Below are 16,742 nucleotides of genomic sequence, written 5' to 3' on the forward strand. Positions count from 1 at the left end.
CTTGCAGGAGAAAGATATAGTCTACACTTTGTTCTGTTGATTGTGAAAGGCTATTGTGAGGCTAAAGATCAGTCAGAGATTTCCTGGACTCAAGAAGACAGAGATATCAATCTCTTCAGCATCTACAGTCTCTTCTGGAGCGAAGATCAAGTCAAGTCATCTTCATTTATACAGCGTTTTAACAATATGAATTGTTTCAAAGCATCTTTACAGTGGTAATAGGAGATTACAGTAACAGAGATCGTTTAGGCTTTACAGCAGCTCTAGAATAAAGTTATTGTCCAGATAAAGTTAGTTTTGATTGATTCACTCGATTTCAATTCAAACGATTATCAGTTGTCTCTGCGCAAACACAGACGTCGCGCACATGCGCATCACGTGTTCAGTCTATAGGCAAGCGCGTTTGAATATATATGTGCGCAGGCGTCCTTCTTTACAAATCAACCCTCAACAAACTACTTGTCTGGCCTTAAAAATGTATAATACAGAATTATTTATCGCGTCCGCGTTAGATAAGTGACAAAAGAGCTAAGGATTCAGTACTATTTGTTTACAGTTATATGTGACCCTGGATCACAGAACCAGTCTCGAATCGCACGGGTATATCTGTGGCAATAGCCAACAATACATTGTATGGGTCAAAATTATCGATTTTTCTTTTATGCCAAAAATCATGAGGATATTCAGTAAAGATCATGTTCCATGAAGATGTTTTGTAAATTTCCTACCGTAAATATATAAAACATTTATTTTTGTGAGTGAATGCCGCACAATTGAGAACATAAATGGACAACTTTAAAGGAGATTTTCTCAATGTTTCGATTTTTCAATAGTTGTATCTCGACCAAATATTGTCCAAACCACACATCAATGATGCATAAATCTCAGTTTCAACAAACTGACCCATGTGACTGGTTTTGTGGTCCAGGGTCACATATATACTGTATATATGCGTCTCTCTTGCCTCCCCTGAGCCCATTGAGTTTTAAAGTCCCCCTGTAGTCAATAATTTTATCCATTAAAACTCATCATTGATCACCAAAATCACATATTTAAATGTTTTTCCTTGAAAAAAATGTTCTTCATGCCTTAAAATATCTTGAATGTAACTCGACACCCTTGCCTCATTTAGTATACGCGGTTCTATGAATATGCAAATGAGCCCCGCCTCCACTCACTCACTCAGCTCAGAGATCCACTGGTTGACGATCACACGTTGATCTGATTGGTTACAAGGTAGTTTGTGACGTCAGAAACACCAGCGATTTCAAAGCGTGTTTTTGAGACTGTCTTTGGTTCACTGCAGTTTTAAGGAGGAAATACTCAGCAATGCTGTCAACTTATGAATTTACACATGGTTTGTGTTAAAGCGTATAAAAAACACCACATAGACACATAAACAACATTAAAAGCTGGATTTTCACCACAGGAGGACTTTAGGTTTAGGTTTAGGTTTAGTGGGGGGTAACTGAGAATGAATGGGGGAAAGTCACGTGAGAGGAGGCAATGATGCCGTTGATGGAAAGACTAATTAAAAAGTAATTAAACAGCTCATCCACTTAGATATCAGCGCTTTATGTCACATCAAAATCAAACTTGAAATGGCCAGAAAACACGAAGACTGCGGGGGTTTGAGTGAGTGATCAGCTTGGTGAAATGAAAGACACATCTCCGCGTCTGTGACAGTGTTTACTGAGCTTGACTGATGAAAATATTAATGAGACTAATAAAAAGAACAGCTGAGCATTAGCTCACAAATAAAATATATTGTTTAAATTGTTACGGCCTTTAGTTATCATTTCGGAATAAATATAAAAACTCTAACTTGAGGAGATTTATAATTCTAATACATTTTAGTTTTAATAGTTTTAACAAATATAATATTAATTAGGGATAGATAGATAGATAAATAGATAGATAGATAGATAGATAGATAGATAGATAGATAGATAGATAGATAGATAGATAGATAGATAGATAGATAGATAGATAGATAGATAGATAGATAGATAGATAGATAGATAGATAGATAGATAGATAGATAGCCTACATAGTGTAGAAATACAAAATAGAATTGTATTTGGTCTTTATGTAATGTTTATTGCAGGAAAATGTATATATATATATATATACACACTGTGGGGACTTTGCTTCATTTTAAAACACCACTGCTGTATATAAACTGTACGGGTTAAACGCATCTACACTCAGCTGAATATCTTCAGGCTAACACAGATGGTTTTTGAGCCAAAACTGCAACGCTGCGAGAGTTTGCTGCAGGGTTTCATGCACAGAAGTGCCTCTGCGGTTCTTTATAACTGAATCAGTGGTTATTATCAGTCTAAATTAAACACAGGTCCGAATCATGGCCTGAATCAGTCAAACAACTCTCTGACTCACTGAATCAACTGAATCAACTCAAACGACTCACTAAAACATGTTATTCGTCTTCCTCAAAACAAGTCGAGAGAATTGTCACTGCATTATCTTTTAAAAGAAATTAGATCTTTTATAAAAAATTAGATAAAATCAGACAGTTTTTTAAAGTTCAAAACAGTAGAATATGAAGAGTTTCAAAGTTTTGCTGTAATAATAAATGTAGTTCTACACAATTCATCAAAATAAAAAGTGTGTTAACCGTTGTCAACAAAAGAGGAGCTTTAAAAGCTCCCTGAGGTTTTCAACCCAAATATAAGCTGAAAGGATTTGTTGCTTGAGGTTATTTAAGGTTATTTATTAAGGTATGTTAGTATAGTCATTTATCATTTTGCAACTGTACTGTAAAAATACATAGTTTTGAAAAAAAATTTTACAGTTTGTGCATCTCTACATACAAGCCCAGCAAACCTGGAGATTTAAATCAACTATTACCAGAGAGAAAAAAAATGCAATCATTTGTTTTAGGACTGTCATTGTTAAGTAACTTGTTGTTACACCCAAAATAGGTCTCCTGTTGCACAAACAATGTAGGAAACGCTGGTGTGCTGATGCTCACAGAAAGACGATCGCGTCTCTGTGGTTCACCTGAGAGCTCATGATCGCTCTAACCACATGGAGCTGAGAAACAAATGAGAAATCTTTCCACAGGAAGCACTGTAGTTGGTACAGACACTAAAAGCAATGCAAAGTGAAACAAATTTAGCAGAGAGAAAGCATTTCCTCTTCCCCGTCTGAACTCTCCTCCAAACAAGCTGTGCGACATTTGTCACATTCTTGCCTTCAGCGCCGAACTTTGACCTCAGATGGCACGAATACGCAATGTTACTGAGCCACCAAAACGAAATCAGAGATAAATAAGAGGCTGTTTTAAACAGTGACTGACTGCTTCTGACTTTATGACCTACGTATAAATGTCATGTGTCCGTCTGTTTGGGTACCGGTTCAAATCTCTATCTTTAGATGGATCTGACAAAATGGCTTTGTGAGCCACAACAGTCAGCATGGGGAAGTAGAGCAATATTTCCTGTCACCGCTTTCTACAGTAAAACGGTCAAAAATTTCCCAATAACTGTTCTACAAACTCACTGGGAGATTCCCTGAAATGAATTCATCCCAGCCTTTAAATGCACCGCAGTTATTTTAACGCATTTAAAGCAGTAGTTGCCTTGAGGAAGAAGTGCAACTGCAAAAACAATACTTGAAGCCCTAAATGGGATTTTTCACCCATAATTAGTGTGTGTTTAAAAAAAAAAGTGTGTTGTCCTTGAACATTATGGGCTTGTGTTCAATATTACCATCATTATCTGAACTCAACAAGTCTGGAACGGCACTGGCATTAAACATTGGCAGAAAATTAAGACATTCATTACTAGCATCTAGTTACTAGTTATGTTGTCACTAGTACATACTGAGATATTGGTGACCAATTGCTAATGTTTGCCATTGAATTATGTGAGGATCTGTGGTTCAGAAGAAAAGCATATATTCTGATTGTTGCAATGGTGCATATTCCACTTTTACTAGTAAAAAAGGCATTTTAGCTAGCAGTGAGATAAGAAATGATGGCATAGATAATAGTAATACCTCATAAACAACTAGATACCAGTAGTTGTCAGTAACTGAGAAATAATGAGCAGTTACAACTAAAACTGGATTGTAAGCAACAACTAGATTACATAGTAATCAGAAGTGAATAGTTAACATATGAACCACGGATCCCTGCGAAGATTAAGCCGCTATTGGATCCCTTAACTAGTCATTTAAAACACGCAGATGCTAGGAATATATGTAAAGGAGCGCACGTGACTTCATCTGACTGATGTCCATCATGAAATCAATCACGAAACGCTTCAAAAGAACACATGATCGTGTGTGTGGAAACAGCAATGATATGTTCACAGTGATTTCTGTGCATCCATGAACCCCCAAACCTGTGGATGATGCGTGTGTTTGTGTGTGTATCAGGGCGAGGTTTGACACCAGACGAGCGTGCAAATGAGTAAAACGCAGATGCATTGATCGTTTACCTTTATAATACTGGTCTTCCGTGGTATTCCAGTTTTGCCGTTGGCCGTGTCGAGCCCCTGGTTCTCGGGTGCACACGGTCCACAGTCCCCGTTGGAGACCGACACCTCGCTCGCAGCTCTGCCGTCCTCCTCATCGCAAGGCGGGGTTGGTTTCCCGCCACCACTCGGTGATGAGACCCCGCAGTTCTCAGCGACAAACTCCGCCATGAGCCCCGTGTAACACACACAACCGTACAGTATTAGCTGTCGGTTCGGGTATCGAGCGAGTGAAGCTCCTCAAGAGACGTTAGAGAGAAAGCAAGAGCCATCGCAGGTTGAGTTCTCGTCCGTGTTTCTGTTTCATCTGTCGGCTTCGATACATAGTAACCGCGCGGAAGAAACCGCGTTCGAATGTTTCAGTGTTACAATGTTGCGAGTGTCATTGTTGAGGTCTGACAGATACTGCCATCTGCTGAACTCACTTCACATCGGTAAAACACAACACCGCAGCTCCCAAACACACCGCGCTCGATAGATCCAGCATCAGATGAAGCTTTTACATGGAAGTGCATACAGTTACATGTCAGGACACATGATGCAGGGAGACTGGGGCAAGTTGTCACACGGGGAAAAAAATCCCTTTCTACTTTATCTCAGTGAGTGACTGTAAGGTTTGAGTCAAAAGTGAATACACAATTACTCAAACCCACCTTAGAGTTTTTATATCTAAATATATATTATATTATATTATAATCTGGTCTGTTGATATGGATAAGTCTATTTTACATCAGATGAAAATGCTATACATTTTTTGTACCAGCACACACACACACACACATACACACACACATACACAAATGCTAGAGATGCAAATTAAAGGGATAGTTCACCCAAAAATGAAAATTAGCCCATGATTTACTCTCCATTCTAGATGTTAATGACATTCTTCTTTCAGACGAATACAATCGGATTTATATTTTTAAAAAAAATAGTCTGGCTCTTCCCAGCTTTATAATTGCAGTGAATTGCTGTTTCTGTTTTGAAGTCCATAAAAGTGCATCTATCCATTATAAAAGTAATCCATACGGCTCCAGGGGGTTAACAAAGGCCTTCTGAAGTGAAGTCATCAGTCATGCATTTGTAAAAGGAAAATACCCATATTTAAAACTTTATAAACTATAATTAATAGCTTAATTACGGTCGTACACATCTATTTACGGTGGAAGAGTGACCCATTTTACATTAATCTGTCGCCATCAAGTGGATATAAAGTATTCATACAGTTCATAAAGGATGTTTATTTTTATTTATTTATTTATTTATTTATTTATTTATTTATTTTTGATTTAAAGCTGTGTGAAACAGTAGGCCACATCTGCCATATTCATTGGCTTCAGGTGGATTTGCTAATTATTAGTCTTGACAGTGACACTCCAGACTACATGTATGCCAAATTTGGTAGAGATGGAGAGAAAAGCCTAGAGATTGGTAAACAAAAGTGCATTTTTGTATAAAAGCCCAAATATGATAGAAACACGTTTTGGAAAAACGATAGTTATGGTCGTAATAAGTCTTGAAGCAAAGTTGTTTGAAGTGTGGAGATGCCTCATTTGAACTTTTGAGAAATGTTACAAATGTTTGTATGCACTATAAAAGTAATACTGTTATTCCCTAATTATATCCAGGAATCTGAGATAAGTTTCATGACAGGCTAACACCTGCAAACCTGCAGAAATGTAATATCAGAAAACTCTATGTGCAAATGGATGGACTAGATTAGACACACATTAGCAGATGAGTTTTCTCTTTTTATTTTGCCAGCAGTCCAAAGCCTGTTTGTTATTAAACCACCCCGACTTCTCACCTTGTGTTTTCATGCAGGAGTAAAGTAGTTTTTAAGCGGAAAGTTGCACGCGCTCATGCAGTCGCGCGCAATCTCCAGTGACATCGGGTGAAAGGAACACACGAGTGTCATAATAAAAACAGGAAATATGAAATGTGTATTGTTGTTCATATAGCGTGCAGCAGAGTCACCATCTGGACACTCACAGTATTACAAAAATGTTCTGATGTCAGGAAACATGATGTACTTTTGCACTGTAATAAACAATATATCCATGTAGCTAATAATTATTATGTGGTGGAATCTTCTATAAATGCCTTTTTTATGATGAAGCAAATCAGTATTTTACATTTTAAGACCATATGGACTATTATATAGAGATGTTGAATGCATATTTGTCGGAATCAATTCATGCATATTAAAATGTGCATTGTGCATGTATTATTATTATTAATACTCTAATAATAATTATACAGCAAAAATATTAATAAAAACTAAGCTCTATATTTGAGGTAGATTAAATGGTAAAAATATTCCCTTACCTATACAGTCTCTCAATAGTCAATAAAAATGTGTATAATATGGAGTATAGCAACAATGCTGTTGAGGTTTGATATGTCAATTTACTTTATTTGAGTGTACGTATGTATATATATATATATATATATATATATATATATATATATATAATGTTTTACAGACTGCACTGTTTATAATAAAGACTATATATATATATATATATATATATATATATATATAATAGTCTTAATTATAAACAGTGCAGTCTGTAAAGCATAATAAATGAATTAAACATGTATAAAAGGTCAATTATGTTAATAATAGTGTATTGAGTGAAATGACTGCATCCACACATACATGGATCTGTGAACACTAATAACTCGATCTAAAATCATTTGAATGATTTTAATAAAGTGATGTGATTATATAAAATGGTCCAGTGTTGCAGAAAACATTACACAAACATTTCAGTAAATGCACGAATGTACACTGTACAGTGAGCGAACAGTTTGACTGGCAGCAGTCACGTATCCTGTTTTCACAGTCTTAAGTTGTGCTATTATTCAGGATCTGGGTTTACAAGGCTTATAAAACACAAATGGCTTCACTGATATGTGATTGTATAAGCTTTACTGAAAAAAAAAAAAAAGTTTGAGGTAATAATGCAAAACAATGCAGACTGGCCTATTTCAGCACGTTATGAAAGTACAGTACCCTTGATTTTTAATTGTTATCATATTTGAGGTATTCCACATAGAAAGAATAGAAATAGAAAGAAGTTAGAATATATATATGTTTCACATTAGGGAAAGAGATGCTACAACTATCATCGTACTATCATAACTATCATAGAGAATGTCATTTCCTCGCTATAGGGATGATTTTGTCTTCACATAGACAACTGGCTGGACAGCCCTCGCTCACGGCGGGGTTTTCACAGGAGGCCTGTTCTATCATGGCATCACAGTTGATGTACGTGTTGATGTACGGACAAGGGTTCGCTAGAAGAAGCAGAAGAGAGAATTGGAAGTCAATGGAGCAATAAGAAGAAAAAGCATTCTGCAATGCAATCTGTGACCTGGAAAGTCTTCATTCGGGCGCATTTTGCAACCAAAACCCCAAATGTAGGTCTACTTACTGCACAGATGGTCCTGGCAGTCATCCGGGCAGGATTCACACGGAGAGCCCAGCGAGTACGGAGAGACTCCTCTGAAATTCCCTCTGAAATAGAGGAGAGGATTGCATTCAGAGAAATCTGAACTGTAGTCTATGGAACATTAAAGAGGACCTATTATGTTTTCATACATGTTCATCTTTCTTTAGTGTGTAATGTTGCTGTTTGAGCATGAAAGAGTTCCTCTCTATGTCAGTGTTTCTGAACTCCCTGTTGAAGTCTTGAGTTTCTTCCGGGAATGAACACGTCACAATATTCATTTAATTCATAATTCATACGCAGAATAAAGAGACGGGGCCTGGTTGAGGTAGTTAGCAGTGTGTTGAAACGGCAACCTTCCGGTCTCTCTCTTGAATCCAACATGGAAGTGACTTAAACTGCAGTTCATCGACTGGCCACTAGAGACCGGCTGCAAAAGAGAGTCAATCCCATAGACCCGCATGTTAAAATGGCCAACTTTAAAGCAGAAAAACGTGTTTACAGCCTGGTGCAAAAAGTGGTTTTGGTCTATATAGCTAATTTAGCCCTTCATGACGACTGTGAGGGGGATGAATTTTTTTATAACTCATCCGTTTAAATTATATTAAGCCTTAAAGTTCTGCATAATTAGGGGTGTGGCCACTTGAGTGACAGGTGGATTGCCGCTGATGTCACTACTAGCCGTTTGTCTGCTGTATGTTAGCGTCACGTCACCTCAGCTAATCCGCCTCGCTGCCCATTTGCGTTTATCCGGGAGTGACACGCGGCCAAGATGGCGACCGCCGGCTCCGCCCTCTTTGGGCTTCAAAAATGCTCTTCAGAAACACTACGGGTGACGTCATGGACACAACGTTAATATTTTTTTACGGTCTATGATTGAAACTCGAGGTTATGGTAAGGGTCGGGACATTTCCCAAACAGGCTCGAAGCGCTCGACCAATCACAACACACTGCTCCAGCCGACCAATCAGAGCACAGTGTGCATTTCAGAAGGAGGGGCTTCATAGAGACAGGAAGTAAACAGAGCGTTACTGACAGACTGGGAAGAGAGGAGCCGCAACAATGGAGAATATGAGGAAAATAATCAACATTCAAGCAGGAAAACCTGTTCTAGTAGAGCCTGAAACAACAGCAAGGCTTCATAAAAAGGCATAATGGGGTCCTCTTTAATACATCCTAGAGTGAAATAAACAGCAGGAACGTACGCGCGATAGTAATGGCATCCGAAGAAGTAGTCGCTTCCACACTGAGTCATGGCACAACCGACCTCATACGAGCTGTACCACACCACCTACAAGAACAAGCGTAAACTCCAGCTTACATCACACGTGGCACACAAATAATTATATTACACACAAATACAAATGCACATGTTGTGTACTTGAGATCTTAAAAGTAAAAAAACTTTACTTGCAAAAATACAGGAATGCAGGAAATGAATGCATTTGTCATTCTACCGAATAATCACCTGTGTGTAATGTCCAGTCGGCAGACCGTTGACAGATCCGCTGGGATATTGATAATTGTTGACTTCGCTATGCCAGGCATTTATCACTTCAGTCCATGAATAAAGTCCAGGCGCCTTAAAGAGATTTTCACCCATTTCATATCCTGTCCATCAGAGAGAAAACATTCAGTGAAAGAGTCTAGAGCGTTGCGTCTGGTGGACTGTAGGTAGGGAAGAAATTGTGATGATTTTAAAAGACATTTTAATGTGTACAGCAATATATGTTGGTGCTGTATTTGTTTGTTCAATGTCCAGTTCCTAAGCCACTGAGATGTAGTTAATGCACTGCATGTGACTGTGAAACACACTGTCATTTCTTCCTACACAGACACACACACACTTGCACAATCCTCCTGTATAAATATTAGGTCTATAGACATGTGGGTTGGATGAAAGAAATCTTCTGTTTTCTCAGGTCTACACTGCTTTGGTTGCATACACCGTGGCCTCAAAACCTATTTGGACAGTTAAGCCAAATAAAATAAAAAGTTTCTGCAATGATAAAAATAAAAAAATATTAAAGGAAGTGGCTTCTATTTAAAAGAAAAAAAAGACAGTACAAATATACTTTTCTGGTAAAATGGTTCACAAAAATAAGTTTGTACATTTTGAAGTGATAAAACAATAAATGTAGTGTTGAAAATGAAGACTTTGACTTTGTGTTTGTGAAGCATTAGTGAAACATGTCCATGTTTGATTTGATGAAAATCACCTAAACAACAGTTGATTAAAAGACACTTTAAATAGTTTGACGATTTATTATCAATGCAACAATGTTTATACTTTTAATTTCAGTATAAATAGCATAGGTACACAGCAGTTCTGTATAAAACTCTAGGGTTCTTGACCTAATTTTAATGAACCCTTTAAGGTTCTTTATCTGGAGAAATGTCTTATATGATTGCATAGTTTTTTCTAGTGATAAAGTGCGTCATACGAGCTGTTAAATTTATTCACTTTAATTCAAATGAAAAATGAAATTAAACAATGATCCCATGATAGGAAACCTAAAGGCTCTTTATATTAAGCGCCTGACGGAACCCTTTACGGTTCTATTTCCTCTAAAAGTCGGAGTGAGCTGCGGCGCTGATCCAGTCTCACGAGTCCAGCACAGAAGATCAACGGCCGATTAATACATTTCAAGTTATTTTTCACCAAATAAACCCTCATAAACCCCAGAACACTTCTGCGAGACTTTTGCGTCTTTTTAAAAAAAGCTTGATGCTGGTTTCTATTTACTGCCATTATATGGACCAGCGTGAGCAGGACCGAAAAAGAAAGAAGGCATTAGAACAACACCAGGGTGAGTAAATGATGATTTTAGGGTGAGCTATCCCTTTAAGGTGAGGTGTTGAGGTGTTTTTGGGGTCCTTGAGATGTTCTGACATGCCCTGAAATTTGTGCTTTTTTCAGTTGCTTATAAACATATTAATGGCAAAGGTGTAATTACACTCTATTTAGAACAAATAGGGCTACCATAATATGTGAGCAACATGTATGTACATGTTTGTATTTTTGAGAGAATAATGTTTGGTTATTGAAAAAACTCAAATCTAAGTTTTTGAAATAAGGCCACAAAACACACACTAAATATGTGTCCACAAGACTTTTGACTAATGGATGTTGTCACCTAGAGTAGAGAAAATCATCCTGCCTAATTCTTCACATAAAACAATACATTGATTTAAATTTGTAAGACACTTTTTGTTTAGAAAGGCAATATGCGTGGGGGCGTAAATGATCATGAATAATGATGTGATTCACACCTGAGAAGACAATGACCTACATAAATAGCCTTTCAGTCAGGTGTGTCACTGAGAGGGAACCACAAGAAAGAATGCGAGGACAAAAGATAGATATATATAATCCAAATATAAATGAAAGTCAAAAGTACATTTTGAGTACACAGTCATACCTGAAGACAAATCCTGTTCAAATAGGCTATATGGGCCATTCTTGAGAATTAGTTCAAAGTTAGAGTTGAAAACATCTTTTGTATGCATGCAAATTGTATAATATCCTAGGTAAACATTTCTAGTAATTCTGCAGTTAATTCTCATACCATATTTTCAGAAAGTTTTGGAATAGTTTCCTCTCCCTTAATTTGTCACTAATAAAACACAATAATAAATAATGTAATGAGAATGTAATACTTCAGGATTCGCGTTTGACTTGCAATCTGGGTGTTTTACAATTCTTTGTAAAACAATATGGTGTACCTATAAAAGAATGAATTGTGATATAGCATACCGTCAATCAAGCGGCTGCTCGGCGGCCCGTGTGTCATGTTACACTGATCGATCCAGTCTTGAGCCGACTGAGCCACTGCGTCACTCCAACTCTGAAAACCACACAGAAGATCTTCATTCAGCATGAGACACTGAGATGCACGCTTATAACACGGATGTGAATTACAAGCGTGTGATTGACCATTTTGAGCATGTTGCTGGCCGGTGGGTCCACAGCTCTCCTGAAGGCGTTGTGCACGTCCACGATCTCCTGCTGGACAGAAGTCAGGTCTGTACACACGCCTGTGAAGATACACAGCAAAACATCGGAAGTTTTTCCAGATGTTGCATATTAAAGAGAGTCATATAGGCATTATAGTGATAAATGCTTACCTGGCTGGAAAGCCCACCAAAGAAAAGAGACATGCATTAGATGGATATTTTTGTTAGATCATTTAATCACATAACATAATAACTGTTGATTCATTAATAAATATTGACCATGATGCTCAGATGTTTTATTCATAGCTGTTCTTTATGGAAGCTTGTTTCTGCCACAGAATGAAAAATAAAAAAGGTAATTGACTTTTTATCTCACAATTCTGACTTTTTTTCTTGCAATTGTGAGTTATAAAGTCAGAACTGTGAGATATAAACTTGCAATTCTGAGAAAAAAAACTTTTTTCCTTAGAATTGACTTTTTAACTTACAATTGCGAGTTTATATCTCATAATTCTGAGAAAAGATCTCAGAACTGCATGTTATAAAGTCAGAATTGTGAGATATAAAGTAAAAATTGTGAGTTTATTTCTTGCAATTCTGACTTTATATCTCGCAATTGCGACCTTATATCACGCAATTCTGTTTTTATATCTCACAATTATAAGATAAAAAGTCGCAATTATCTTTTAAAATGTTTTATTCTGTGGCGGAAACAAGTTTCTATAGTTTTCCATTCACTATCTGCTCCAAATAATCCATTTCTAAGTAGTTTTGTGAAGAAATTTCAATGTGTGTGTAATTTATATTTGGCTACAGAACTAATTTCAGGCAGAAGCCTTTAGACTGAAACATTTTAAGATAATTGGAAACATAAATTCAATCAAATGAGTAAAACATTTTTATACTGGTGATGTAACTTACAGCAAATAAGTTACAAGTATCATGAGCAAAATGGTGATGTATTAAATGTAATCTCACCCAGCTGCAGGAGCTGCTCATATGGAGCAATCCCAAGATACAAACTGTCACTGCAAACATTTTACTGCGTCCTTCCGTCCAGCAGACTGCGGGAATAGTATATTTAAATAATAAATAATAAAAAAATATATTTTTGTAAAAAAAATGTAAATATCATGTAAATATTTTTTAGACTATAATTGAAGTAAAAGCCGAAAGAAACTCAGATTCCAATTTTTAAAAATAATTGTGTAGTTCTTTTTAGCAAAGAAATCTGCATTATTCTCTCTCTCTGGTCCTCACCTGCCCGTATGAGTCGAGGAGTCTGAGATGTTGTGGGCACTTTTCTTTTTATATTCCCAGCATCCTAATGGGCTCGAAAACATGTTCCCATGTCACCAGTGACATGTGACACCACTTGAGCAATATGTTCAGAAAACAATACAAAACCTCCGAGGTTAATAGTAGAAGCAAACATGAGAGTGTAAACACGAGGGTGTAGATTTAGTTTAAAGAACAGCGTGAATTAACTCGCAGAAGAATGAGGCAAGATGTCTAAAGAACCTGCAAACAAAGCAAAAATGATAAATTGAATTGACAACGTGGCAACGGACCAGACCGTATCGTTAAAGAATGGAGATTATGCTTCTATTATGAGGAACTATTAGTCAGAATAAAATAGCAACTGTAGACTTTACATTATCTCATCGCCCACATGCGATCGGACTATTATTGTGTGACGTTTGCTATTGTGTCCTGGACTTCATCAAGCAAACAAGGGCTTTTTGACAGTTTCAGTCTGACTTAATAAAAACCCCACAGCTTGACCTGGACAATTAAAAATATTCCCATCACATCAGATAAGAGCGTTACAGCTTCGCCGAGAGGTTTATCAGGGGGTTTTAAGAGGGTTATAATGCAGCTGTGTGTAATCTGACCCTTTGTTGCAGAGAATTTACTCTTTTTCATCTTTTTAACTATTCATTCCTTTGTCTCAATAGAGCCACGGATCATTTCATTATTTCATGCCATTATTCTGATGCAGTGACAGGTTTATATGCTGGACGTTAGTGAGAACAATCTCTCTCATGAGAATAAATCTATCTATCTATCTATCCATCCATCCATCCATCCATCCATCCATCCATCCATCCATCCATCCATCCATCCATCCATCCATCCATCCATCTATCCATCTATCTATCCATCTATCTAATCTATCTATCTATCTATCTATCTATCTATCTATCTATCTATCTATCTATCCATCCATCCATCCATCCATCCATCCATCCATCCATCCATCCATCCATCCATCCATCCATCCATCCATCCATCCATCCATCCATCCATCCATCCATCCATCCATCCATCCATCCATCCATCCATCCATCCATCCATCCATCCATCCATCCATCCATCCATCCATCCATCCATCCATCCATCCATCCATCCATCCATCCATCCATCCATCCATCCATCCATCCATCCATCCATCCATCTATCTATCTATCTATCTATCTATCTATCTATCTATCTATCTATCTATCTATCTATCTATCTATCTATCTATCTATCTATCTATCTATCCGTCTGTTTATATTATAGTCTAAAATACTTTAATCTTACAATATAATACTTCATATTTATCCAGAACTCCCACAGAAACTTGTGCCGTAATGAAGCGAGTGCCAGTTTGACCAATAGGTGGCGCACCAGTTTAAGGATTCTCAGACAGAAAGTTTCTTGAGGTTGTCTTGCATTGAGAGTGTGTTTGATTCAGTTTGTTTACAAACCAGTATGAGTTCACGGGTTTAGACGAGTGAGCTCTAAAACAGCTTCTTCTTCTTATACGACGGGTTTCAGCGGAAGATGATTGCTGATATAATGTTACCAATGTAAACTTTATACAAGCAAGCAAAACTAGAATATCACAAAATTGTATTATGTGTATAAGTTTTGGAAGACATCCATCAGCGAAATGCCTCAAAATAGGCCAATATTGTCTGATTTATGGGTTGATCATATGGACTAAGATGAGGTGAGCATCAGTGGACTCTCGTGTGTGTGTGTGTGTGTGTGTGTGTGTGTGTGTAAAGCTGCAGTGGTTTACTCGTCTTTGCTCCACTGCACACTTTTTGTTTTCCTCTAACAATGTAGTAAGTGAAGTGTTCAGTGTTGTCGTTCACTCTTTATGTTCGCAGTGATTAGTTGGCTATAAACGCAGAGGTAATTCCGCAGTGGGACGTTCATTTTCCAACATCTCTCTTTCCTCTTCAAGCTCCAGTGAGAGACACGTGATTGGTTGACATATCAAACACTGTTTGTTTTTTCCCAGAATTCTGAGAGCGTTCTTTTCTAATTAGTTCCAATTGTTTCATTTCTTGTGATAATTTGCTTTAATTGGTGACCTTAAAATTCAGGTCTTTCTGTTTACTTATATTCAGGTCTTTCTGTTTATATATATATATATATATATATATATATATATATATATATATATATATATATATATATATATATATATATATATATGAAGAGTTCAGATGCAAAAGCCTCTAAGTGCCATCTGAAATTTTCTTCTAGAATGATCATTTTTATCAAGCTCGAATATTTAAGTTCAGTAATTTCACTTAAATGACAATTAATAGGTAATTTGCATTGCAATTTAAGTGAAATTATTGAACTTAAATATTCGAGCTTGATAAAAAATGATCATTCTAGAAGAAAATTTCAGATGGCACTTAGAGGCTTTTGCATCTGAACTCTTCATATATATATATATATATATATATATATATATATATATATAAATTATAACAGTTATATATAATATCAAATATTACAATTTTGAATATATTATAAAACATATAATATATATGTAGTTCCAGGTATTTAAAAAAAATATTTCAACTTTTAATGCGCCTATCTTATGTTCAATGCAATAATACATATTTTAAAACTTAGTTGTATATAATATACAAATATATATAAAATATTATATTTTATAATATATTAAAAAAATTATAATATAAATGTAGTTCCAGGTATTTAAAAAAACATTTCAACTTTTAATGCGCCTATCTTATGTTCAATGTTCAATATTTTATAATATTATATTTATTATTATACATAATATTATATTTTATAATATACTATAAAATATATAAATATAGTATTTTTTAAATATTTTGTAATATTTATAATAATATTTATAATATAAATAATATAAAATAATATTATAATAAATATTAATAATATATATGAATATTATATTATATATAATATTATATAAATATATATTATAATAATAATATTTATATTTTTTGTATTTCATATATATGTATATATATATATATATATATATATATATATGTGAAATACAAAAAATACATATTAGACTATATTAGAGATATAATTATATTCTAAAATATTAATATGTATATGTATATATATATATATATATATATTTATATATATATATACACGCACACATAGTTTTAGATGTACATACACATGTAAACATATGTATAATATACACACATGGAACCATAAACAAAGTATTATATTGTCAAGTATGAAATATTTGAATGAATAATTCAGCATCCTCGCTCATGATGAGGAGTTGTGCAGCGACTGCACTTCAGACGAGCGTCTCTCGCCACCAGGACTTCCTGTTTCAGACACACTCGTGTTCTTTGATCTGGGCTCGTGTCATTAATTTGTGTCCTGAGGTCAGAGGTCGCGTCTACTGTGCATAAAAACACCGTCAACAACCTCTGAAAGTGGAGCGTCAATCATCTCCAGTGCCTCAAACACAGTATTCACATGAAAACACTGACTTCTGATCAAATGCTGGTGTGTCATT

General features: G+C 35.9%; 2 protein-coding genes across 2 annotated transcripts in view; both read right to left on the reverse strand.

Annotated features, from left to right (window-relative positions):
- LOC308686397 (inactive phospholipase C-like protein 2) overlaps positions 1–4,817 on the reverse strand; it is a gene marked incomplete at its 3' end in the record, with an annotated part of 45,512 nt that extends 40,695 nt beyond the window's left edge. Inside the window, exon 1 of the mRNA XM_081394821.1 lies at positions 4,467–4,817. Within this exon, the coding sequence (XP_081250947.1) occupies positions 4,467–4,673 (207 nt within the window). The 5' untranslated portion in view covers positions 4,674–4,817. The remainder of the gene's footprint in view (positions 1–4,466) is intronic.
- A 2,848-nt stretch (positions 4,818–7,665) lies between these two features.
- Positions 7,666–12,916, reverse strand: LOC308686398 (cysteine-rich venom protein ophanin-like; the record flags this gene model as incomplete). The annotated part of the gene is made up of 8 exons (XM_081394822.1): positions 7,666–7,808; positions 7,946–8,028; positions 9,166–9,251; positions 9,429–9,571; positions 11,718–11,808; positions 11,898–11,998; positions 12,089–12,092; positions 12,896–12,916. The coding sequence occupies 8 exons, from the start codon at positions 12,914–12,916 to the stop codon at positions 7,666–7,668; spliced, it is 672 nt and encodes a 223-aa protein (XP_081250948.1).
- Positions 12,917–16,742: the final 3,826 nt, after the last annotated feature.

Source organism: Scardinius erythrophthalmus, assembly GCF_964197995.2.
Source record: "Scardinius erythrophthalmus genome assembly, contig: HAP1_SCAFFOLD_236, whole genome shotgun sequence".
NCBI lineage: Eukaryota > Metazoa > Chordata > Actinopteri > Cypriniformes > Leuciscidae > Scardinius > Scardinius erythrophthalmus.